This window comes from Aspergillus lucknowensis (assembly GCF_044049455.1).
Source record: "Aspergillus lucknowensis strain CBS 449.75 chromosome Unknown BJX67scaffold_35, whole genome shotgun sequence".
NCBI classification, from domain to species: domain Eukaryota; kingdom Fungi; phylum Ascomycota; class Eurotiomycetes; order Eurotiales; family Aspergillaceae; genus Aspergillus; species Aspergillus lucknowensis.
In genome coordinates, this window is record NW_027263579.1 from 259,243 (window position 1) to 283,981 (window position 24,739).

At 53.4% G+C, this 24,739-nt stretch overlaps 10 protein-coding genes across 10 annotated transcripts; 9 read left to right on the forward strand and 1 right to left on the reverse strand.

Moving 5' to 3' along the window:
- Nucleotides 1-994: 994 nt before the first annotated feature.
- BJX67DRAFT_383264 (MYB DNA-binding domain protein) lies at nucleotides 995-6,977 on the forward strand (the record flags this gene model as incomplete). The annotated part of the gene is made up of 2 exons (XM_071033423.1): nucleotides 995-4,780; nucleotides 4,842-6,977. The coding sequence occupies 2 exons, from the start codon at nucleotides 995-997 to the stop codon at nucleotides 6,975-6,977; spliced, it is 5,922 nt and encodes a 1,973-aa protein (XP_070884030.1).
- A 909-nt stretch (nucleotides 6,978-7,886) lies between these two features.
- On the forward strand, nucleotides 7,887-9,989 carry BJX67DRAFT_192545 (putative MFS multidrug transporter). Its single transcript, XM_071025359.1, has one exon. It carries the CDS (start codon nucleotides 8,230-8,232, stop codon nucleotides 9,889-9,891), a length of 1,662 nt encoding a protein of 553 aa, XP_070884031.1. The 5' UTR covers nucleotides 7,887-8,229; the 3' UTR covers nucleotides 9,892-9,989.
- A 92-nt stretch (nucleotides 9,990-10,081) lies between these two features.
- BJX67DRAFT_192547 (cytochrome P450) lies at nucleotides 10,082-12,291 on the forward strand. The gene is made up of 4 exons (XM_071025360.1): nucleotides 10,082-10,569; nucleotides 10,630-11,263; nucleotides 11,315-11,637; nucleotides 11,725-12,291. Exons 1-4 carry the CDS (start codon nucleotides 10,348-10,350, stop codon nucleotides 12,103-12,105), a joined length of 1,560 nt encoding a protein of 519 aa, XP_070884032.1. The 5' UTR covers nucleotides 10,082-10,347; the 3' UTR covers nucleotides 12,106-12,291.
- A 234-nt stretch (nucleotides 12,292-12,525) lies between these two features.
- Nucleotides 12,526-14,765, forward strand: BJX67DRAFT_383267 (putative C6 transcription factor; the record flags this gene model as incomplete). Its single annotated transcript, XM_071033424.1, has 4 exons — nucleotides 12,526-12,668; nucleotides 12,728-12,844; nucleotides 12,903-13,596; nucleotides 13,656-14,765. The coding sequence occupies 4 exons, from the start codon at nucleotides 12,526-12,528 to the stop codon at nucleotides 14,763-14,765; spliced, it is 2,064 nt and encodes a 687-aa protein (XP_070884033.1).
- A 574-nt stretch (nucleotides 14,766-15,339) lies between these two features.
- BJX67DRAFT_359762 (uncharacterized protein) lies at nucleotides 15,340-15,956 on the forward strand. The gene has a single exon (XM_071029714.1). It carries the CDS (start codon nucleotides 15,564-15,566, stop codon nucleotides 15,834-15,836), a length of 273 nt encoding a protein of 90 aa, XP_070884034.1. The 5' UTR covers nucleotides 15,340-15,563; the 3' UTR covers nucleotides 15,837-15,956.
- A 479-nt stretch (nucleotides 15,957-16,435) lies between these two features.
- BJX67DRAFT_192587 (peroxiredoxin family protein) lies at nucleotides 16,436-17,395 on the forward strand. The gene is made up of 4 exons (XM_071025361.1): nucleotides 16,436-16,682; nucleotides 16,740-16,903; nucleotides 16,970-17,110; nucleotides 17,191-17,395. The coding sequence occupies exons 1-4, from the start codon at nucleotides 16,520-16,522 to the stop codon at nucleotides 17,224-17,226; spliced, it is 504 nt and encodes a 167-aa protein (XP_070884035.1). The 5' UTR covers nucleotides 16,436-16,519; the 3' UTR covers nucleotides 17,227-17,395.
- On the reverse strand, nucleotides 17,396-18,714 carry BJX67DRAFT_192588 (uncharacterized protein). Its single transcript, XM_071025362.1, has one exon. It carries the CDS (start codon nucleotides 18,267-18,269, stop codon nucleotides 17,565-17,567), a length of 705 nt encoding a protein of 234 aa, XP_070884036.1. The 5' UTR covers nucleotides 18,270-18,714; the 3' UTR covers nucleotides 17,396-17,564.
- Nucleotides 18,715-19,372: 658 nt separating this feature from the next.
- On the forward strand, nucleotides 19,373-20,709 carry BJX67DRAFT_192598 (phosphotransferase family protein). Its single transcript, XM_071025363.1, has 2 exons — nucleotides 19,373-20,359; nucleotides 20,481-20,709. The coding sequence occupies exon 1, from the start codon at nucleotides 19,682-19,684 to the stop codon at nucleotides 20,291-20,293; it is 612 nt and encodes a 203-aa protein (XP_070884037.1). The 5' UTR covers nucleotides 19,373-19,681; the 3' UTR covers nucleotides 20,294-20,359; nucleotides 20,481-20,709.
- BJX67DRAFT_192599 (HNH endonuclease family protein) lies at nucleotides 20,710-22,124 on the forward strand. Its single transcript, XM_071025364.1, has 4 exons — nucleotides 20,710-21,285; nucleotides 21,379-21,550; nucleotides 21,614-21,752; nucleotides 21,830-22,124. The coding sequence occupies exons 1-4, from the start codon at nucleotides 21,005-21,007 to the stop codon at nucleotides 21,940-21,942; spliced, it is 705 nt and encodes a 234-aa protein (XP_070884038.1). The 5' UTR covers nucleotides 20,710-21,004; the 3' UTR covers nucleotides 21,943-22,124.
- A 596-nt stretch (nucleotides 22,125-22,720) lies between these two features.
- Nucleotides 22,721-24,648, forward strand: BJX67DRAFT_373504 (acyl--CoA ligase; the record flags this gene model as incomplete). The annotated part of the gene is made up of 5 exons (XM_071031398.1): nucleotides 22,721-22,754; nucleotides 22,814-23,074; nucleotides 23,131-23,462; nucleotides 23,510-23,612; nucleotides 23,663-24,648. The coding sequence occupies 5 exons, from the start codon at nucleotides 22,721-22,723 to the stop codon at nucleotides 24,646-24,648; spliced, it is 1,716 nt and encodes a 571-aa protein (XP_070884039.1).
- Between the last annotated feature and the right edge of the window lie 91 nt (nucleotides 24,649-24,739).

Sequence of the window (24,739 nt, forward strand, 5' to 3'; positions counted from 1 at the left end):
TGACCAACGGAAATCCATCCCAGGTGCCAATCGCTGGCATGGGCAGTGACCAGTCTTGGGACCTTTCAAGGCGTTCGAACTTCCTCCCCATTCATGACCAAGCGAGATCTTCATTTCTTCCCTTCCCTTTGATTTCCCATCCTTTCCCCATCCCTTTCCTTGTTCCCTTTTTTGACCTCTTTTCCTCACCTTTACCCGCCAGAAAAGCCCGATTCTTATTTCCGGAAGTTTGTCACGCCGCCTGAACCAGAACCAGGCATTTCCCTGAGCTGAAAAAGACCAAGCTCGATCAAGACCAGTCGCGACTCCTTGCGGCTGTCGCTTCGCGGCTGATTGCTTGACACGTTGCGTTCAGTTGGAAGGTAAGGAAAATCTGTTCGTTAAAGTTGATTTTTTTTTTTATTCCTGCCCTCCTCTCTCTTTTGTCACGCTGGAAATCTAGCTTTGTTTCCCCTCAAGGTCGCCTATTTCTGTCACACGGGGCGGCGTTGAACCACCAAACAAGCCCTTCGAATCCGACTTGGCCCATTCCGCTCATGAAAACGGCCTCGTGCGGGATTTGGGGGAGTTCTCCAGCGTCCCATTCGGCTTGATGGAACCCCGATATGATACAGCCCTTGAAATCCTTTTTCTTGAGTCATCTGAGACAAAACCGGCGCCAAGTCGAGGGCGCATTCTCCAGTCCAGCCAAGCGTACATCATTCAATCTGAGCTTCTCCCGCCTCTCTGCCAAATTTCCCGATTCGGCAGGGCGGATTAGCTAATTTTCAATATGGCCCGTGCACCATTCCACTTCATGATCACGTGTTCCCCACACTCTTTGGCCCTGGATCGGCTTCAGATCTTCCCTGCAGTTTACGAGAGCTGATTTCTGGTTTTCTCATTATTTTCGCACTTGCTTGGACGTACATCGCGCCGAAGACTTTCTTTACTAACCTGTTGCAGGGCTCTCTGCCAGGTTACTCCCTTCCACACTCACTAGCATGGTCTGGTGATGTCTGCGCGATATCCCCAATCGTCTGGGTTCAACTCCCGCGACCGTTCCCCCCAACGATTTGGCGATCGCCGACCACCCGCCGGACCCCGTGGCTCGGAAGATTCAGGCTTAACTCTAGGCCGAGAACCTCCCAGGGCACCCAAGGCGTTGATTGACACACCTCGAGGTGCGCCATTCGCTGGTCGAGGTCGAGGATACCCCAGCCGCGCAGACTTTCGTGACAGGGACCGTGACCCTCGCGATCGTGATAGAGAGCGTGACCGTGATTTTCGGGATTCTCGTGATGGACCACCACCCTTTCGCCGCGACATCGATCGGGATTGGGGCCGCCGTACCCATGATTTCGACGTGAGAGAACCGCGCGTGGGGTTTGGCCGTGGACGATCGCGTTCCCCTCCACCTCCGCGCGACTTCCGCGATATAAGAGAGCCGCTGAGTCGAGATTCTGATGCCGTTCGGATGCGCCGTGGTTCGAAAGACAGTTTGATATCCGTCTCGTCGGCTGTTCCTGATGGTCCTCCCTTGGGGCCCGGTCACCACTCTCGACCTGGTCCGATCCGGGGACGGGGACGCGGCGACTGGGATGGTGGACGTGGTCGCGGTCGGCCGCCATATTTGGACGATCGCGATACCTTTCGTCGTCGAAGTCGGTCACGCGATGGCAGGTGGGATAGAGAGCGTGATCGAGATCGCGACAGAGAACGCGCCATTGACCGTGATCGCGACCGAGACAGAGATAGAGACAGGGACCTCGAGAAACGCGAGAGAGATCGTGATTTGGATCGCCGCGATAGGTTCGATCGCCGTGATGAATTAGACCGTCGTATGGAACGCGAGGATCGAGATAGGCCGGGAGATCTGTGGAAGAGAGACCGGCCACCGAGTCGGAATGATAGCAGGAACCCCAGCATCTCGTCCGTACCGCCCGTTACACCGTCAGTGCATACTGGACCTGCATCCATGGATAGGGCTGCGGATTTACCTTCTGCGGAACACCCCCGAAAACCCTCCGGCGGAGACTCGTGGCGCGACCTCGATCGACTCGAGCCATTACCTCCCCGACCAGACCCCGGGAAAGACTTCATTTCACCTGTTGTTAAACGCTCCCCACCGCCTGCTGCTCCCCAAGTTCCAGCATTTGGCTCAGTAACCGCGCCTATCCCAGATTTTTCTGTCGAGAAATCATCAGCTGATCAGTCTTTCGCGGCCCCTTCGCTACATAAAACTGAGAAAGACCGCCAGGAGCCGAGTCCAAGGCCTCAAATGCAGCCCCCAACGGGTCCCAAAGCAGATCGCGGCCTACAGCACCATCCTTCGGAACAGCGTCTCCGTCGCGACGAGGCGAAGCGTGATGAAGCCCCGGATAGTCTCCAAAATCAAGAAAGTCCTGTGCGAACCTTCAAGGCCCCTCAGACAGTATCGGTTGGCCCGCAGAAACCTACAGAGCTCTCCCCGCCAACCGCTCCAGCAGCTATGGTTGCCAGGGAGAGCGCGAGCACTCCTGAATCTTCACCCAGCAAACTAGGGCCCGCAACAAATCTCACAGATACGGGTCGGGGACTACCTTCTGCAGGACGGCCTGCGTCGCCTGCATCGCACACGTCGCCCCGCATGCACTCCTCGAGCATCCCAACTGGGCCCCGTGCCCTTCAACAACGGCCTCCACAATCGCGTGGTCCCTCTAAGGTCAACAAGCAGTGGGGTCGGCCCGGATACAGTCGACCTCCACTGAGCACTAGCCCAACTTCACCCCCGGAGACGGCCCCGGGTGTGAACAAAATCGAAGCGGGCAAGGAGACAGCGACACTGAAAGAGAAACAAAGTGTTTCCGGACTCGAAATTTCCACAGAGCCTCATGATCGCATCTCCAACTTCTCCCACCATTTTATGGAAGATGAGCCTGCCAAAATCGCCGAACGCAAGGATGATGTTATGATCCCGGACTTCGACAGGTCTAGTGACGAGGACGAGGATGAAACCGTCTTCTCGCAAGAGTTTTTAGAGAAACGGAAGCAAGATTTCGAGAAGGATATGAAAGCTCTCCGTGCGGAAATGCCGCCTCCGCCGTTGGAGGACCCTAATATCGTGTCTCTACTCATGCGTATCCAACTTCTAGGCATGATTGCAAATGAAACGATGCCCGCGAAATCTCGCGCGCCCCCTGCCCCGATAAACCGAGTTTCTTTTGTGGAAGATGAGCAAACTACTCCCGAGGCTGATGAAGTTACTAAAAAGACCGAAGAACATGAACCACCGACCAAGATGGTTCTGAATTCGCTGCCTGATGCAATCTCCATCGAGAGTCTTCCATTTTTACACTCAGGACCTCCAACACCCATGTCCGATCTCGATGTCTGTCAGGACAACATCGCGACTAATGAGCGTATCAAAACGATCCTTCGTGAAGAACTGATGGACCAGCGGAAGGCTATCGCCAAGAAAAATGCGGAGTTGAGGCTAGATTGGCTTGCATACTATAAGAGATGGAGATTGAGTGTATGGGAGCTGGACCGCGCAAGAGAAAAGACCTCCGTCACTCCTGGGTTGACCCCGCCGCCGCCGCCTCCCCCGGTGATAACCCCCGCCCCAGCACCGGACGGCCGTGCAGAGGGGCGACGATATAAAGGAAATAGCGAATTGGACTTCCAAATGGCACTACGTGCTTCGGAAATCTCTGCCCAAGAAGAGCTCGCTAGACGTCGTGAAAACAAGGCTACCGCGCAACCGGATCTTACCCGCGAGGCAGTAATTCCAGATATGCTTGAACCGCGAGAGGCGAAGGCTAATATCTACAAAGATGTTAACAATATCGTCAGCACATCGCAAGCCATGGATGTCTTCGGCTTCTTGCCTCCTCCCAACGACTTCACACCTGAAGAGCATGAGATTTTCACCGATGCCTTCATGGCTCATCCGAAAAAATGGGGCAAGATTGCAGAGTCGCTGCCCGGCCGGGATTTCAAGCAGTGTATAGTGCACTACTACTTGACCAAGGAAGAGATCAAATATAAGGCGAAGCTGAACAAGCGTTGGAGTCGCCGTGGTCGAGCGAGGAGATCCGCTAGGCCGAAGTCCAATGCCCTCATGGCCGATCTGGGGGTGGTCAAGCCCGATTACGAAGGCGAAGACGAACCGACGCCTGTGACTGACACCGGTCGCCCACGTCGTGCTGCCGCACCAACCTTCGGAGATTCTACTGCGGACCCAGAACAGAGTGCCAACGGTCGGAGGGGCAATTCTGCGAAGGATGGCGAGCAAGGCGAGAAACCTTCTGGCCGACGAGGGGCGCGTTCTGGCGCTGGTTCCCGAGGCGGCCGGAGAGGAAAAGCGGCTCAACAGCAGCAGCAGCAGCCTTCTCCGTTGACACCGCAGCAGGAGCAGCAAACCCCGACAACCACAGTACCAACTGGTTCAGTACCAATCAGTAATGTTACTCCGACCCCGGATTCTGGTGTGCCAGACATGTCCTTGAATCCCGCACTCGAGTCCGGTCTCGCGGGTATAAGGGAGCAGCCTGAAAGAGATCAGATGGACGTGCCTCCGCGGTCAAAGCCCAGCCGTGGACGTCAGAGAGACGGATTGTATACGTTCGAGCCTTCAGAGGTGGAGAGCACGGCATCGTCAGCCACGGGGGGTGGACGGCAGGACATGAACCTCAACTCTCCACAAACCACCAGTTATTGGTCTGTTCCCGAGCAACGGGACTTTCCCGCCCTGCTGGCACACTTTGGTCGGGACTTTGAGGGCATTTCTAACTTTATGAAGACAAAGTCTACGCAAATGGTAAGAGAATGCTCTTGGTGACTCGATTTGTACGCGCTCGTCCTAACTGTTCATGTTTCAGGTCAAAAATTATTTCCAACGGCGACTCGACTCTGGAAAGCGAGACTTTGAGGATATTGCTGCAGATGCGGAAATCAAGAAGGCCCGTGGCGACGTTACAGCTCCCTTACCGACCCCGACCTTCACATCTAAACGACGTTACGAAGCTACACCCTCGAACGTCGGTGTGTCCAGGCCTCTCATGCCGCTTACGGAAGCCACCCCCGAGGTTGATGATAGCCGGCTGCTCGCGTCCAACGCAAGGCATCCTGCTCTGTCCTCACAGCCAGTCTCGTTACACGCTCGTCCACTTCATGAGCGGGAGCCCAGCATCTCTCGATACCCACCCCTGGCACAAGCTAATAGTGCTCCTGTTGATCTTGGCCTGACTGAGGAGACATCTCGAGCAATCCACCCTCATGCTGGATTGCAGGCTCGAATGCAAGGCCCACGAATGGGTTATTTCGCGGACGAAAGGCGTGACATACCAGCAGCAGTGCATTCCCAGGCAACTCCGCTTTCTCATGAACACTCCCTGTCTTCGCGGCAGGTTGCTGTGTCTGCCCCAGAAATGGCCCGAATGGAGCCCCTTCATAGCCAGGGGTTCCGAACTGCAAGCGTGGATATGCGTGGATCTCCTTTACTACCTGGACAAAGTGTGACCGCACCATCGCATCAGCCCTACCTGCAGTCTCTGGCTCAGTCCCATGCTCAGTCTTCGGCGCTCATATCTCCGGGCTCCCATTCACGCCACCAGAGTCTGACCAAGCCTCCCAGCTCCCCGGTGCAGGGCATTAGCAGACACGAGGCTGAGATATCTCATGTCCGTCGTGATTCCACTGGCCAACGGTCCTTTTACCCTTTGCATACTCATACTGGAATTCCCCAGCCTACACCAGTCTTGTCTCCCACAAGAGATCCGATTCGTTCCGGACTGATGTCGGCTGAACATCCGGAACCGCCTCGCCAGGTTCCTGCAAAGCGGTCGAATATCATGAGCATTTTGAACGACGAAGCCGAGGAACCTCAGCCGAGGAAACGATTTGCTAGTGATCAGGCGTCTTCCATCCCCACGGCTACCGCTACCTCACCTTCACGGCCGGTGTACACAGGAAGTTCGTCACTCCTGCAGTCAACCCCGTCGCGGCAGGAAGAGTCGATATTCTCGGCCTCCCAGCAGAAGGGTCCGGGTTACCCCCAACAAAGCCCATACCTGCCACCCTCTCGCACTTATCCAGAATATAGTTCCTATAGCTCGGCGGCTGGGCCTCCCGGAAATACCGACTGGTTAGGACGATTCGACCCCCGGGGCCAGCAGCAGTCGCAGCAACCATCGTCGGCTCCACCGCCGCCTGGTAACCGTTCGTCCACGGCCCTGGCTCCTCAACCCGCATACTCGACCTTTACTTCGGGCCAGAACCCGTCGGGCCAGGCATTACCGCACCTCAATGCCCCGTCTCCCGCACCAACTCCGTCGCCTGCGCCTCCTTCGCAACGTTCTTCGTACCCTGCCTCTGTTTATGCTTCGTCGCCAGCGTCGCATGCACAGCCCACAGGTACTGGGTCCCGCGACATGTCTTCTCAGAATTCAATCTATCGGCCGGCGATAAGCTCTCCTACGCCCCGCCATAGTCATATGCCGTACTCCTCGCGCTCAGGGCTCCCAACAACATCATCGTATGGCTCAACGGCGCAGGCAGCACCGGGATCGGCACATCTCACGGGCACGCCTCAGCAGCATCCAGGTGGTCCACAAGGATATCCGCATGTGCAGCCAATGACCAGTGCATCCCAAGCTCACCAACCTCAGCCTCACCGACCGTCTTTGGGATTATCAGGGGCGCAGTATGGCCGCAACACGCCACCGCCGCAACCACAAACATCCAGAATGGCATCTCTAACAGGGCCAGGTTCTCAGCAAATTGGCCGCCCCTATACTCCTCCCGCCATCCTGCAACCGAGTTCCGCGGGTGGGGTGCCCTATGCGCCGGGTGGGTCAGGAAATACGCACCATCCCCAAGGGCGACCTTCCGGCCCCGGCCCGCTATCTGAAGCGGCCCCTGGACCGCATGGACCCCATAGTCACCACCGTGTCTACAGTCAGGGATCGGCTGGCCCTTTCCCTGGACCGCTGCCGTCTCAACACCCACCTCGATAATCGTGGCTGTATTCTATGACATTCTTTCATTTGGCTTTTTGTCTGTTCTCTACAACAATCTCTTCCTTGCTTGTCCATATCGAGCGGGATTTACCATTTTCCATGTTCATGAGTCAATGTATAGTAGATGACTAGTGCAATAGACGAGCGATCAAGCCGATTTTGTATCCTTATTATTTCAAGGCTGCTAGTCCACTAACTCGGTGATATCAATACTGGAACTAACGACATTTGAATTCCGATTTTCTGGATGATCACTAACCCCTGATAAACGTAACGTAATAATTTCGGCGCTCAGGAGAAGGTTGATCGTGAGGCGGGACAAGAACGCCCAGCACGTCTTAACAAATCTTGTCTGGGCTGAGCTTTCCCGCCCGGGTGTCTTGGGCAAGCTCGGTCCTAAACGCATGGGTAAAAAACACTTCTGGGCATTTGTGGGGGTTCGAGGATCGTTTGATTCTCCTTGAAGAATACTGAGAAGGTACTTTCCCCTCAAACAGATGCATGTCGCATGGCCTGAATCGCAACCGAGAGTTATGCATGTTATACAGTTTTACTTGGTGCATAACACCCGAGTGATGTCATAAGTTAGTTGGACCAAACGACTTCGCGTCTTGAACACCCCAGTGAGTTCGCCGGAAACAGGGCGCGTCCACTGTCCAGGTAATCATGAACTGTTGCGTCATCTCTGGGCCTCACTCAGCCCTTTCGACTCACAACATTCCACCACACACGCCCTAATCGCCCGGCCTTCCGCTCTTGGTATCCCCGGGAAGCGCCTGGTCCACACACACACGTTCCCGCTCAACCCATTCGCCATGGTGTCGTGGGGAAGACGACGTTTTCCCGAGAGTGGCGGAGCTTATCACGCTCTTGGCTGTTCAATCACGATCCTCATAGACGCTGCGATCTAACTCGACCACTCGCTGTTGAGATAGCCATGGGTCAGTTGCGAGGAACGAAAACACCGCATTCGTGGCTGCCGGGGAGAAGTGGAGAGAGATGCAGGTGCGCGGAAGGCGACTTGCTTTCCCTTCTGCTGTGCCGAAATATGACGTCGACTCCGGAATAGGGACGTTGCGGGCGTTGACGTGGAGCGTACGATGGGTATAAGTGAGGCGTGGAATCTCCGGTTCCTGGGGTGATGAAAACGTACTCTCACAAGACTCTGGTACTGGCAAGCAAAGCTGATTTTGTCGACTAATATGCTTCGCCCCTTGATTTGGTCTATTGACCAAGACCCGCCTGCGTCATGGCGGTTGAGGACGATGCCCAAAATCCCCTCCATACTGGAGACTTCGCGGAGAAAGACAAGCCTCAACAAGCGGGTGAATCTTCCGTCCCGTCGTGGCAAGCCCGGGATACCCACGCCGAACGTGCCTCTCGATCCGATAATGATAGCGACTCTCGCGGTAAAGTTACGCCAGATGGGAAAAGAGAATTGCAGGAGGATGAATGCTACGATAAACTGGGGTTCTCCTTCCCGTGGTACAAGAAATGGACTATTCTTACCGTGATTTTCACCGTGCAGATGTCCATGAACTTCAATAGCAGCACCTACTCGAACGCGGTTTCTGGACTGACGGAACAATTCCATATCAGCGAGCAAGCGGCTCGTGTGGGCCAGATGATATTCCTCGTGGCCTATGCTTTTGGATGCGAATTATGGGCACCATGGAGTGAGGAGTTTGGCCGGTGGCCTATCATGCAGCTCAGTTTGTGCTTTGTCAACATTTGGCAGGTTCCCTGTGCCTTAGCCCCAAACTTTGGGACTATGGTCGTTGGTCGTTTCCTTGGAGGTTTAAGCTCTGCTGGAGGTTCCGTCACGCTGGGAATGACTGCTGATATGTGGGAGCCTGATGATCAGGGCTTCGCCGTGGCGTATGTGGTGCTGTCGTCTGTTGGGGGTACCACGATTGGTCCTCTCTTTGGTGGAATGATGGAGCAGTGGTTGCACTGGCGATGGAACTTCTGGATCCAGCTTATCTTCGGCGGCGTGACGCAGTTAATGCATTTCTTCCTCGTTACCGAAACTCGTGCCACGATTTTAATTGATCGGGAGTCGAAACGTCGCCGGAAATCCGGCGAAGAACCGAATGTCTACGGACCGAATGAATTAAAGACGCCCAGACTTGACTTTCACGATGTGTTGCGTGTTTGGCGTCGGCCATTCGAGATGTTCCTCCGCGAACCGATTGTGCTTTTCCTCTCCTTGCTCTCTGGTTTCTCCGATGCGCTTATCTTCACCTGCATCGAGTCGTTCGCTCTCGTCTTCGAACAATGGCACTTCGACCCTCTGCGGATCGGGCTTTGCTTCTGCACGATTCTCATCGGATATCTTTTAGCTTACGCTATCTTCCTCCCGGACATCGCGCGTCAACGCGGGGTTCGAAAGAGACACGGTGATGCAGCCCGACTCCCAGAACGCCGCCTCCTGCTCCTCCTCTTCGTCGCTCCGCTCGAGACGATTGGTCTCTTTGGGTTCGCATGGACCACAATGGGCCCGGAGTATAACCATTGGATCGTCCCTCTTGTCTTCGTGCTCTTGATCGCCATTGCCAACTACGGCATTTACATGGCCACGATCGACTACATGGTCGCCGCATACGGTCCGTATTCTGCCTCGGCGACAGGCGGAAACGGATTCGCACGCGACTTCCTCGCTGGATTGTCCGCCATGTACGCCACCCCCATGTACACGAACATCGGCGGCAGGCTGCACCTTCAGTGGGCCAGCACCATTCTTGGGGTGCTTGCAATCTTCGTCACCATTCCGATCTATGTCTTCTACTGGAAGGGCCCTCAGATCCGGGAGAGGAGCAAGTTTGCCCAGACGTTGGCGGCTGATCGGGCCCGAAATGAGGGCCGGAGGGCCAGCCGGCTCAGTGCGCAGGAGAAGCCATATGGTGTTTAGCTACACATGAACCGTACTTTCTCAGGACTCGGTTAGACTCGGTATCTATTCTCTATGACTGATGACAGCTCTCTTTTTTTTTACCGAGTATATTATTGCCATAGAGGTAAATATGAGGAATCATGATAGATACTGCATAAACAAGCAGCGAGTACCAGAGCGGGATTTCCGCGCCGCTTCCGCGGTGGCCAATTGAGGCGAAGCGTTGAGCGGCGGAATGTAACCCCAAAATACCGCACTCCACACCTGGGCAGCCGCCAACGCCTTCCTGGTCGCTGACTTGCATTTCCAGCCCATTTGAGACGCTGCGAGACTGTCTCGTGCGGGGATGGGGGACAACTCACAGAAGCGCCGGAAATGTACCGTGCAGCAAGAGGCCACTGCTGCCGACACTCGAGAGGCGGTTATAAAGTCGCTCCTCTTCCTCCGCCATCAGCAAGACTTTAGCGGGACTGTATGATGGCCATCCAAACGCTCGCTATTGCCGCCGTCGCGGTGGTATATTTCCTCATCCGCTACTTCAACCGTACAGACGTCCCTAAAATCAAGGGCCTCCCAGAGGTCCCTGGAGTCCCTATATTCGGCAACCTGATCCAGCTCGGTAACCAGCACGCAACTGTAGCAGGGAAATGGGCGAAGAAGTTTGGTCCTGTCTTCCAGGTCCGCATGGGTAACAAGGTGTGTCGCTCTCCCTGTCCTTTGGTCGACGTGGGAATGCTAATGCAAGGGACGGGACAGCGCGTTGTCTTCGCTAACACGTTTGACTCCGTCCGCCAACTTTGGATCAAGGATCAGTCTGCCCTGATTTCTCGGCCGACTTTCCACACCTTCCACAGCGTTGTCTCGAGCTCGCAGGGCTTCACGATTGGCACGTCGCCCTGGGATGAGTCATGCAAGCGTCGTCGCAAGGCCGCCGCTACGGCGCTGAACCGTCCCGCCGTGCAATCCTACATGCCGATCATTGATCTCGAAGCGACAGCGAGTATCAAGGAGCTCTTCAAGGATGGCGCAAACGGAACGGTGGACATCAATCCTACCGTGTATTTCCAGCGATTTGCACTCAACACGAGTCTGACGCTGAACTATGGCATTCGGATCGAGGGTAACGTCGATGATGAGCTTCTGCGCGAGATTGTCGATGTGGAACGTGGAGTCTCGAACTTCAGGAGTACGAGTAACCAGTGGCAGGATTACATCCCGCTGTTGAGGATACTGCCGAAGATGAACCATGAGGCTAATGAGTTCCGCGTGAGACGGGATAAATACCTCACTTATCTCTTGGATGTTCTGAAGGATCGCATCGCGAAGGGAACGGATAAGCCCTGTATTACTGGGAATATTCTAAAAGATCCCGAGGCTAAGCTCAATGATGGTGCGCGCTTCAAGCCCTAATTTCAGTACATCTGCTGACACTCCTATCCAGCTGAGATCAAATCAATTTGCCTAACAATGGTGTCAGCTGGCCTCGACACCGTTCCCGGAAACCTCATCATGGGCATCGCCTACCTTGCCTCCGAAGACGGTCAACGCATCCAAACGAAAGCCTACGATGAGATCATGAAGGTCTACCCGGACGGTGACGCCTGGGAAAAGTGCCTCATCGAGGAGAAAGTCCCCTACGTAACCGCGCTCGTGAAGGAAACCCTACGCTTCTGGACCGTAATCCCCATCTGTCTCCCGCGAGAGAGCACAAAGGACATCACATGGGACGGCGCTGTAATTCCAAAGGGAACAACATTTTTCATGGTACCAAACCCCCCATTCCTTTCTTCCTTCCTTCTCATCTCCATTCCCCACGATCCACCGCCAGTGGCTGACGAGAACGTGACCCAGAACGCCTGGGCCGCAGACTACGACGAAACCCACTTCCGCAACGCCACCCAATTCCTCCCAGAGCGCTATCTCACCGCGTCCTCCGACGGCTCGGGAACCCCACACTACGGGTACGGCGCGGGCTCCCGCATGTGCGCAGGCAGCCACCTGGCCAACCGCGAGCTCTTCACCGCGTACGTCCGCCTCATCACGGCATTCACCATGCACCCGGCCTCCAACCCGTTCGACCGTCCGATCCTCGACGCGATCGAGTGTAATGCGATCCCGACGTCGTTGACGACGGAGCCGAAGCCGTTCAAGGTTGGGTTTACGCCCAGGGAGCCGGAGAAGTTGAAGAGGTGGATTGCCGAAAGTGAGGAGCGGACGAAGCATTTGAATTGATTTGTGGCCTTACTACCTGATTTTCCCTCCTGCTAATAGCCTGGTTGGGTTTGTAGAGTGTATTTGGTTTCGTTAACGTGGCTGAGCGTAAGGGCTACGCATATCCAGGCTCTGGGAGACTCAAAAAGGGAAAATCTGCGGTTACATAAACAAGCCATAAACCAAAGATTAAAAACGCATTCAATACCCTCGAAGCCAAAATGAATCCATCCTCATTTCAGGGAGTTCCTATCAAGCTTGCTCCACAGACGCCATCAGACCGGCGGAATCAATTCCACGCCTTTAATTCCCCGCAATTCCCCAGTTTTCTTCCCCCGATTCCTCACAACTCTCACTCCAAGCTTGGCACTGAATACGAAACTGTTTTGGCACTATTTGATCTGAGCAGGAAGAGCTGCCGGAGGATAACTTATAACCGGTATGCACCAGTCGATATCTGCACCGCATAGCGATGGGATCTGGGAGATGGGCCCCGACGTGAACGGAGACAGAGAGAATCCCGATTTGAGAGGTGAAGCTGAAGTTCCGCGGAAGCGGCGGAGGAAGTACATTGCGAAGGCTTGGTATGTTCTATCCGAATCTACGGCGGTAGCCGGACGGGATGCTGAATTGTGAGGCAAAGCAACGAGTGCAAAAGGCGGAAGATCAAATGCAACGGGCAGCGGCCGTGTGGGAGGTGCGGCAGGCAGCGGATAGCCTGTGTTTACGATAATCCGCACGAGGATGAGAATGAAACTATGTGAGTCATGCTCCCTGTCAGGACATCTCAGAAGTTGGCAAAATACTAACAGGGGCAGTGGATTGGACCGGCTGTACGAGCAGATGGATGCCATGCAAGCACAGATTACTGCTTTGACAGCCGCTGTCCACTCACTTGCTCAGAGCGGTACCAGTGAACCGGGAACTGTTATGCGCCCGGAGGCTGGGTGCCCTCGCCCGTATCGACGTGTCACTATCGCCTCGAAAGCGTCAACTTTCCAAGGACCGACAACCTCGGGATTTAGCTTCGACCTGGCAACATCGAGCCTCAAGAAGCGCGGCATTGAGGTCGAACGAGATGACGGTGATGTGACGAGAGAACCGTCACCACAGCCTACGCCGCCGTCGCCTGGAGCACCCGGGAGCCGCCGCGCTGGGGATCCTTTGTGGAGTATCAGCAAGACGGAGGCTCTCCGTTTGTGTCGGGTGTATGAGGAGGAAATGGGCGTCATGTACCCTATTGTGGAACTAAAGGAGCTTCTGGACAATGTTAAAGTCCTCTATGGACCGCAAAACGTGGGCTGTTGGCGACGGGACCTGATCCCTGCGCTGAAAGAGTTGGATAGTGACGACGTCAATATCCTGCGGCTCGTGTTTGCCTGTGCCTTGACGGCTGAGGCTAGTGGGAGCAGCGAGTTGGCAATGAGCTTGTTTGGAGCGGTTCGGGATGCGGCGGATCATTACGTGTGGGCGGCCCCAGAGATCAAAAGCATTACGCTGCTAGCGCTGGTGGTAAGCCGTATCCCTCTTCAAGAGATGTCTATCTAGATCAACAGGACTAACACAGGCAGGCAATACTGTACTTCCAAATAGGCGAAGAGACGCTAGCATGGCGAACGATCGGGATTGTGGAACGAATGTGCTTGGAGAAAGGGCTTCACCGGAGGGAAACACTGAAACATTCGAGCATCCTAGCTGTAGGAAAAGACCGCGTGCTCAAGCTATTCTGGTCGGTGCGCGTCCTGGATTTGCGCTGGAGTTTTGGGACAGGCATGCCGTTCGGCGTCGACGAGTCTGATATTGATCCCTGGCTTCCAGAGCCCGAGGAGAACACTCCATATCTCCGGGTGATGATTCGATACAGTCGAATCGCGGCAAAGGTCTGGAGATTCATCTCCACTTTCAATAACACGAACGAGATCAAGAAGGAGGAAATGAACTTTCTTGACTGGCAGGTACTGCAGTGGGTTTCCGCGTTGCCTGACTCTCTCTGCCTACAAAACCCATCAGGCTACGCAGACGGCGAAACGCGAAGCCTGCGCCGGCTGCGTTCGCTAGTTTACCTCCGAGCGAACCAAATGCGAATGCTCATCCATCGCCCTGTCCTTCACTCGGCAGCACACATGATGAGGTTCCCCGCAGAGGCACAGACGGTAGTCCATATGGCCAAAGACACTATCCGGTTCATCACCCAACTCCACGCATCATCCGACATTTACCAGTTGCAGCAAGTCGTATTCAACTGGTTTTTAGTGTCTGCATTGATGGCACTATTCCTTGCTGTCGCTCATATACCTAGCCAGTATAGCGCTGCATGTCGAGAAGAGTTCGACATGGCGCTGGAACTACTTAAGGGGGTGTCGACACGGTCATACATCTCACGGAGGCTTTGGAAGTCAATCAAAGGCCTTCGCCGGCTGGGACCACAACTGATGTACCGGAGTGGCGATGGCGAGAATGCGCCCGGGGACACGGTCGAGCAAACGGTGACATCTAGTGGTCAAAGCCAGACGCTGGATGGGGCGCAGATGACGCAGGAGCTGAAGGAGTGGTTCGAAGCCATTGGGAATCTAGAAGACCAGATCATGGGGGCGGGATCGCTGGACGGTTCTCAAGGAGGAGAGTATCCTGGGATGCTTGGTTATAGCAACGAGCTGTCGAGCATGATGGACTGCTTCTGATACCCTGACTGGCGCGCTGCAACTCGGCATTGAAGGATGCTCTCTACGGGGAAAGTTCCAACCCAGGAGGGTACATTGGCCGATTGCATTGAATTTTGACACCCATTTTTGGATGGCAGGTGCGAATGGTTCTTCCTCCCTGTCTTGCTCCCCCTGCTCCTTTTTAATCGTCCACTCTCTTTCTCTCTTAGTGGTCTTGCTTACCGGCAAGTTGTTCTCTCTACACCCTATGCCCAAGGCACCTGTACGACCTTAGCGTGGTGAATGGAATTCCTTGAAAGTCCCGGCCCCGGACACTGTTCCTGCGATCATATTCAAATACGCTAGGCTTTGATCTCCCAACTCACAATGTACGGCATCTTAACATTGCGTCAAGTTTCGTTGTCACCCCGGAGTGCCTTCATCCGTTGGGAATGACTTTGGCTCTTCCTCAACTCAATGGACCGGACGTGATATCGGCCGTTAACTCCGCCGGATTTTGATGATTAGGCTGGGGTGGCGATGCGGCAGCAGCGAGGCTATATAGCTCCGTCTCTCCCCCCCTTCGCTCCTTCTCTCCTTCAACCATCTCTCCCCTCTTCTGCATCTCGTCCATCTAGTACTCCCTAGCTATTCGTTCTATACCCGCTTTTTCACACTATATTCTCTTGTTATCTTTGGTACTTGTAGCACGTATTTCTTCGATATCGTCTCATCGTCTTCTACCTCACTCCTTCATTTCTCCCAACTCTGCCATCCCCCCCGGCTTGCTCCATCTACTTCCCACCTCTTTGTTTCGTACCCGCTCTGGCTATCTATATGTCATCTATCCTTTGTTTCTCCCTTCCATTTCTCATCTATCTCGCATTCATATCCTTTCCATCTACTCATCTATCTATCACTTATCTGCTTACTTGTCTGATAATCTCTCTTCTGTCTCTCTGTTTGTCTTCTACTCATCTTCTTCTCATCTTCTACTTGTCTTCTATATCTTCCCTATTTATCCCCCGTTCTTCTGTCTCTTCGTCTGGCATACTTTGCTTTCCTTTCTTGGTATCTGGCTGTTTCCATCTGTCATCTCCCTATCTATAACCATCTTTTATTCATTTCCTCACTTTCTTGACAACCATCTTCTATCCTCGAATTTGGTTATCATTCTCGACTCCCATCTACCTCCGATGCAAAAAATATATCTTATCGTTTATCATCTGCTATCTTCGTATTTAAGTATATTTGAAACTTACATATTTGACATCTGAACATAATGGAGATGGATCTTGAGCATCTTACGAACCTCGATATCTTTTTAATTGGCCATATCGGTCACCAGATAGCCACCGAAGTTGACTCTTATCTTCTTAGTCTATGTGACACCATCCTTCATAACTACATACATCTACTTAATATCTCTGTCATATTATCCATGCATGTAAACGATGGCGATGATCTTTACATGGCGGTCAATCAAAAAAAAAAAAAAAATTTCAACCATCTCTTGCCTAATTCTGCCACATAGATAATGTGTTCTTGCTTTTCTGGAGTGAAAGGTTGGATGGCGACTTTCGTTGGAGAGAATGCGCTGACAGATCCATGCCTTGGAAGGACTCGGACTAAATCCCTCAACGCTGGTTGGCCCAGTAGCTCGCCTTTTCCGCTGTCGATGACGGAGCTCTCCGGGCCCCCCAAAGGTCCCCTCCTCGGCCCGCCAACCCCGCAGTCAACAAACCTCCCGTCTTCATCTCTCGCACCTCAATTGCTTCAACAACTTCGACACAATGGCTCCTCTCAAGGCCGGCGATTCTTTCCCTAGCGACGTTACTTTCCAGTACATCCCTTGGTCCGAAGACAAGGGCGACATCACCTCATGCGGAATCCCGATTAAATACGATGCGTCCAAGGAGTGGGCCGACAAGAAGGTCGTTCTCTTCTCAGTTCCCGGTACGCCCTCCATCCCTTCCTCCATGAAATGAAATGCGGCTAATGAGACTGGGGTAGGCGCCTTCACCCCTACCTGCTCCGTGAACCATCTCCCCGGCTATATCCAGAACCTCCCACAACTGAAGGAAAAGGGCGTCCAGATTGTCGCCGTGCTTGCATCCAACGACCCCTTCGTGATGAGTGCTTGGGGGAAGGCGAACCAGGTTACCGGTGACGATATTGTACGTCTCTCTCTACATGTAACACTATCATGTCGGGCGAATTCCAGACTAATATGGTCGATGTAGTTGTTCCTGACCGACCCCGATGCGAGCTTCTCTTCGTCCCTCGGCTGGGCCACTGCCGGCCGCACGGGACGGTATGCGATTATCATTGATCACGGAAAGGTTACGTACGCGGATATCGAGACCGAGAGGGGGGCTGTCAAGGTATTTAACTTGTTCTTTTCTTATATTTTTGTAATATTGTACGAAATTATAGTTAACTGACGCTGACTGTTATTCGTTAGGTGTCTGGGGCTGATGCGGTGCTTGCTCACCTTTAAGGAATGTCATGTAACTATTTCACTCAGCAGTAGCTCGCTACGGGCATGACTCGTCAATCATAACCCGGAACTGCCACGAGTAGTTCATACGCTGCTCATCCACTACCTTCTCTCCACAACCGTTCTTAGGACTTTAGCGGAATATTCCGGGAGAGAGTTGGGTTTCGGGTTTCGACGGCGTCCGCACCAGAAGAGACACGGGATTCCATAAATGTTTCAGAGACGCACTGGAATGAGGGAAACGCTTGGCGAGTAATAATTCCGACTCGGATTCTAAATTGACAGGCTAATTGTACAAAGGATGTGATGTCACCTCATAATCCACCGACATCAAAGTCTTAAATCAGCATCATTAACGCAGTCACCATCCCACCAAATACCACACCTCCACCAACTCTCAAACCCGCAGCGCCACCCTCACCATCATCTTCCCCCCTCACCTGGTTCTCATAAGGATCCGGGTACCTTCCAACATCTTCCTCGGAAATGTTGACGATCTTATACTCCCCATCGAGACTTGGGAATCCATCACTGCTGGTGTTATGCCAAAACGGCGCACAGATTTCCACGCCCACCCCATCCTCGACGCCCTCTGTGCATTTTCCCACAGTCCCCGTATAACAGAAGCGGTACGCCGTGAAATTCAGATATGCGGACTGTCCCGGCTCAAGAATGCGGGTTGCATCAATAGACGCGATAATCGTCTCATTGAAGAAAGGGGTTGGAATATTGTCGCTCTCGCTGTTGTCCGCGCCCGCTACAGTTTCTTCAACGACTGGCGCGAAATTAAACGTGCTGAGCCGTGTTATATTGGTTGTTGCAGAGTACTGTGCGTCTCCTGAGGCCGTGAGTGGACATGTGAGATTTTGGTTGTTCTCCGGGCATGTTGCGCCGGCGCTGATGCGTTGGGGTGGATACTGGGCTATGTAGGCTGGGTTGCGGTCCCAATTGAAGACGGTGCAGTTTGCGCCGGTGGATTGGGCGCTGACGCTTGCAAGGAGCGTGGTTGAGAGGAGAAGGGGGAGGGTTGACTTGAACATCATGGTGATATAGGTACTGGAGCCTGTAACTGGTTCTTGTCACAGCAGTGGCGAGAAGCCGTCAATTCGTTGCTTTTGAATATTATCCAAATTTCCGCAGGGAAGACCCGCCCTCCCTTTTAAAAGAATCCCCGACTCCAGGCAAGCCTACCTTTCTCCAATTCATGGGGCCGGCCACTGTGGCCATGTTGCAGAACTTCACTGCCTCAATTGTTTGGCCCCCAGTGAAAGACTTGGCACCAGAGATGGGGCGGTTTATTCGCCGTTGCGCCAAAGCCAAGAGGCCGATCTGTTGCTGGTGTGTGAGAATCTTGGGCGATGCCCCATTGTCACGTCATGCAGGAGGTTTTGGAGTTGCACAGGTACTTATCCCGGTACAGAAGGATGGTGTCAGATGAGGTGTGATGTCAGGTTAGGGTTGTTCTTGACGTTGACGCCGAAGGCTGTGTGCTTTGTTGATCTCGGGCGCGCCCTTGGTGCCCCTTGGGAAAGTGCTTTCTCGGTGTTGAGATCAGATATCCCTTAGTGATGGGGGATGAAGAATGAGATGATCCGTTGTTCCGTCGTCATCTCCTGGTATATTCCCGGTCTTGCCCCGGACCTGGCGCTGCTCTTTCCTCTTTCAGTCATGTTTCTCTGTCAACACCGGAGGGCGTCCAAGGCCTATCTTGAGCCTCTCCCAGTCCTTCTCATTGAAATCATGTTATTTATACACTTTGAAATTGCCTTGGCCGCGATGCCCCTGAAAATCCCCCGTCGTCGTGACCTCTACCGGGATGATTCCCTCTTCCGGGCTGGATATCGGATGGTGTCTGGTAGGTAGGCGTTTAATGAGAGCCGAGAATGTCGATCAAGAGTGCTGACGCTCAGCAGGGACAGCCTGGATTTGCACCACGTTCTCAAATCCATGGTTGGCTTTGTTATTGCATTGGCGCGAGCGACCCTGTTTCTGCAGAGTTCTTGAAAGCACAAAATGTGCTTTGAGGTTCTCACCCAGACCAAAAGTTCCCTGTCACAGAAAAGCCAATTGGATCCCACATCACCACCCAGCCCGGGGAAAACACATACAAGCATGTCTCTTATAAGGTTTTTCTCTTCCAAAAATTCTTTCCATGTGTTCTCTAACCTCACACCCGCTGATGATGAGATTCTCATCAATACTCCAGTGCTTCATGCCCGATTTTACCTGGCCAAATCCAGTCTCACATACAGTGACGGTCCAAATACCCGAAACGCCCCGCGCGACGCACCCTCAAATACGCAGATTCTGAGGAATTGTCCACAAATTTTTGAGACGCCTCTCTCGATCGTATTGTAGCTGGGTTGGAGCTACCTACAATAATCAGGTCGCCCAGCTCCCATTTGGGCTTATTCTGAAGTGGTCTGATGGTACTCGGTTGGAAGAAGTCTTGACTATGGAGGTTGCTAGAAGGGCAGGTCTTCCAGTTCCGAGGGTGATCTGCTATGCAGAGCATCCGGACAGTCCGCATGCTCCAGTATCGACTCTGATGACCCGCATTCCTGGCGATGAACTTGGCGTAGTTTACAAAACGCTCAGCGACTTTCAATTAAAGGGTTATTTGGAAGCGGTGCGGAGATGGAAGAGTCCATGGGGAAAGAACAGAGTTTATTCTGTGTTGGGCACAGCTATCAGGAGCGTCCGCATGCCTAACCACCTCGCTGGCCCTTTCGAATCAGAACAGGTGTTCAACGAGTACCTCCTGAGACCTGCTTGGTCGGGCGGCTTCCCATCAGAAACAGAATACCACAATGGACTTGATCGTGCCAAGAAAATGGAATCAATGTCTCATCGTTTCACGCATGGTGACATCAAACACCACAACCTCCTTATGCCAAATGGGAAAATTACCGGTTTCCTGGACTGGGTGTCAGCTGGCTGGTGCCCAGAGTATTGGGACTTTACCACAGCACTCTTGTTTGCTCGGGAAGATTTCTGGTGGTACAAATTTGTGCTGGGCTTGGGGGTGATTAGTATGTGGCAGAATTGGACTGTGAACGTCCATTGACTTCTTTAACAAGCTCTTCGTATTACTGGTTACATGGAACTGACAATGGATGGAGGGCCCATTTCAGTAAGTTGCTTCCTTGATATATGATTAACTGCCCATATGGGCAATTTCATCCCTCTGTTGCATCGTCATATAACACCTGGGGTATTTAATAGGTCGCCCTCCGTTAATTGATAGTTCACAGAGCGACTGAAACCACAGCAGCGCTTAGATGTTCCGTTCAGAAAGACTGTTATTGATACATGAGTCGAGATCGAACTCCCATCAGAGCCCTCCTGAAGATCGTCGTTGGCATGTTGCAGAAGGTCGTCGGAGCTAGCCGGGTCATGTGACCATCACTTGTCTCTTCATCGGCTGGCAGTCACATCGACGAACCTTGGTAGGAATCCAAGCTCCCCAAGATATCCTGTCAAGACCCCTCGGGCCACGGGGTGCCTGCCCAGAAGAGCTAGAAGACATTCCCGATTGTCTCAAGAACAGTCGGCGTTACAGAGAGATCCTCTCGCCAATAACTCGCCCTTCCGAGCCATCCCAATGTAACCACTCTTCTGCACCCCCGCGACGATCACAGCGCACGGGACGAATCAACGCCTCCAACGCCCACATGAGTTGCGATATCACCAAAGATAGGGCCGAATCACCACTTCCATCTTCTTCCGCTGAAGATTGGGTCTCTTCCCTCGCTTCGCTTATGTTTACTCGCCATGGATGGCGCCCGGCCACGGACAATACTTAAACAGCCTTTCCCCCGAGACTGTTGCATCCGCATCCGGGGTCTCCAAAACTACGAGAAACTCAGTTGCAATAATGGCCCGCACTCTCATCCCTGTCCTCCTCGCCGCGTCCCTGCAGGTCGTGGGCGCTGTCCCACCGAACATCCCCTCGACCTCCGAGGCGCAAACCCAGCTTGAGGCCCTGACTGTCGCTGAGGCTGGCTCTGGCGATGACTATGATCGAGATCTGTTCCCCCACTGGATTAGCCAGGGAAAGTAAGTCGCTTCTACCTCAGTATACCGACCTCCCATCCAGGGTCAGAGTGGAGTTATAGGTCGCATTGAAAAGTCCGAGACTAACATGCGTAGCTCCTGCGACACGCGCGACGTAGTCCTCATCCGCGACGGGTCAGACGTAGAGACCGGCTCCGGCTGCTCTATCGAGAGCGGAACCTGGCACTCCGAGTACGACGGAGAGGACTGGACTGAAACCGGCGACGTCGACATCGACCACGTTGTTCCCCTCGCGAATGCGTGGAGGGTGAGCCATCCTCAGATCTGAGATCTGTCTCCGGGGAGTACTCACTAACCGGAAACTATATAGTCCGGCGCATCGGAATGGACAACCGACGAGCGCCAGGCGTTCGCAAATGACCTCGACAACCCGCAGCTCCTCGCCGTCACAGACAACGTGAACCAGGAGAAGGGTGACGCCGGTCCTGAGGAGTGGCTTCCTCCGCTGGGTGAGCCTAACCTTACATTTTCTTTTCTTCACCCCTGGCTCTTTTTGCCTTGTCTTGCAATAGCACTGACTTTATAGACTCGTACTACTGCACGTACGGCAAGATGTGGACTGCCATCAAGTACACGTACGGACTGACTGTGACGGATGCGGAGAAGAGCGCGTTGGAGGACTTGCTGGCTACTTGTTAGGATGTCATGTCTTATGTACTGGTCAGATATGTCTACAGTAAGGTACCCGTCCGTACCTTAGTCTGGCACTGTCCGGAAATGCAATGATAAATACTGTAGAGAAACATGCCAACTAGACCGCAGTTTCCAGACCAGAACTTATTGGCCTGCATCGCCGTCTCGATCGTGAGTACTCGTATCCAGCCAGAAGAAGAAAGCTCTGTGACAGAATCTCTCCGGGTCCGGTTCACCCACCCACCTTATATATCGAGTGGGAGGGACTATTGGCCATGAAGGGTTCGGGGTGTTGGTGAAGGCGTTACATGGGGAGAGTTAGGCTGGCTGGTATGCGGATAAATTGACGCCTGCGACCAAGCCACAGGAGTCAATTGAGGCATGGATAGATAGTTGGTGCCACTATATTTGCGAGGAACTCTACTGCTGGACCAATGCCAGAAAATATCCGCTCAATTACCTGCTTTACTTACAAGTGGCCGTCTTCGTAGTCTGCTTTCACCGTAACAGGCCAAAGCAGACGGAGTGAGACTAAATCTCGCTCATCAAAGAGCGAACCTCGTCAATCCTCGAGTATACCCGGTGTGGTCTTCAACCTTGGAATAACCGAGTGAGTGCCTATGGCGGGTACAGAGGACCTCGGTCCATCTCCACAGCGAACGCCATCCCCGCTTCTCCGCATACCCAGAGCGTAGCTTAAATAGCTGATTGTAGGAGTCGTCATGATGTTTCCAGGAAAAGAATCCCACTGTAGGCAATTGCAAGGCATCAACCTCGAGAAAATATGATCTTCGCCTCCCAGGGACCGCACATTGACAGTACTTCTCCCCATCCGTCTGCACCTCGAATCTTAGGAGCCAGCTAACGTGCAGGACAGTCCCAACCGACATCCCGGTCTGGGAGTGGCTCTTTGACTCGGAATACTCGCCTCTGCGGAAATCGAAACCGGAGAAGCTCGGCTCCTTTGTGAATGCCATCACGAAGGAGCAGATTCGATATGATGCAATGAAAGAGCTCACAACCTATGTATCTACTTCCCTCGTCGTGAACTATGGGCTCAAACCCGGTGACACGGTAGCGCTCTTCAGCCCAAATACGATTTGGTACCCAGTTGCCATGCTCGCGACTGTTCGTGCCGGTAGGCTTATTGGGTCCTCAGTCATTGATATGGCATTATTTCTGATAACCTTGCAGGTGGCATCGTATCTGGTGCGTCGCCGGCGTACAATATCGAGGAGATGACATACGCGCTCAGGACGGCTCGCGCAAAATTCCTCATGACCGTCCCATCGTCAATGGACGTTGCGATCCCAGCAGCAAAGGGTGCCGGAATCCCGCCCGAGCGTATCTTCCTCCTCGAAGGGTCCAAAGGCGAATATACAAGCGTGCAGCAGCTCGTGCAAAAGGGCAAGCGATTCGGGCCCGCAGGCCAGGCAGTGCCTTATAAGTTACCTCCAGGCAAGACGAACAGGGAGATATGTGGTTTCCTGAGCTTCAGCAGTGGGACGACGGGCCTACCAAAGGCTGTAAGTTGTCTCTATCAAACGCCCGGGAGCTGACGGCGAACATTCAGGTCATGATCGCTCATCACAATGTCATCGCGCAATGCATGCAAATAATTCAGCTCACCCATGAGGATACGAGAAAGTCGCTCGCTGTCTTGCCTCTCTTCCACAGTAATATCGCTCGCTCCCGAGTCTCCCGCACTAATAGCTGACCTGTATAGTCACCGGTCTCGTCCATCAAATGCATCTTCCCGTGATCCGCAACTCGACAGTCTACATGCTCCCCTCGTTCACCATGGAATCAATGCTCAAGACGATCGTCGAATACCAAATCACGGAAATTCTCTCCGTCCCTCCAATCATCATCCGACTCCTCCAAGACCCAATTGTTGCGAAATATGATCTCTCGCACGTCAAACGATTTTCTTCCGGCGCAGCTCCGATCTCAGGTGAAATCCTGCAGAAGTTGCAGGAGCGGTATCCCTGGACGGGATTCAAGCAGGGTTATGGCATGACGGAGTCCTGTAGTTGCATCACCGCGCATCCGCCAGAGAAGCAGTCGTACGAGTACGCGCAGCGTGGAGGCATGATTGTGGCAAATACCGAAGTGAAAGTTATTGACACAGCGACGGGAAAGGAAGTCGGGTACGAAGAGGAGGGCGAGATTCTCGCGCGCGGACCGCAGATTGTTATGGGGTATCTGGGGAATGAGAAAGCCACGAAGGAGACATTCGATGAGGATGGGTGGCTACATACCGGCGATGTAGGCTACATGGATCGCGAAGGGTTCATTGTCATCACCGATAGGATTAAAGAAATGATCAAGGTGAAGGGAATCGCGGTGTCCCCGGCGGAAATCGAGGATCTATTACTCGGCCACCCTGCCATTGAGGATGCCGGAGTCACCTCCGTACCCGATGATTACGCCGGAGAAAAGCCGAAGGCGTACGTCGTGCTAAAATCGACCGTTCGAGGACGACTGACCACAGATGATGGTGTGCTAAGAATGGGTCGCGAGCTGATCGAGTACGTCAAGGCGAAGAAGGTGCGGCACAAATGGATCATCGAGGTGGAATTCATGGACGAGATTCCGAAGAGTGCCAGCGGAAAGATCCTTCGACGGGTCCTCCGCGACAGAGAGAAGAAGAAGGCCGTGGGGGAGCGCCGGTTGGTGGTGAGAGACGAAAAGGCAAGAGCGAAGCTGTAGAGAAATCGAGGTCGCTTTCAGCATCACAGACCACCCATCAGGCGTAGAAGTCTCACCTTTTCAATCCAACTTCCAGATTCATGTGTATTCT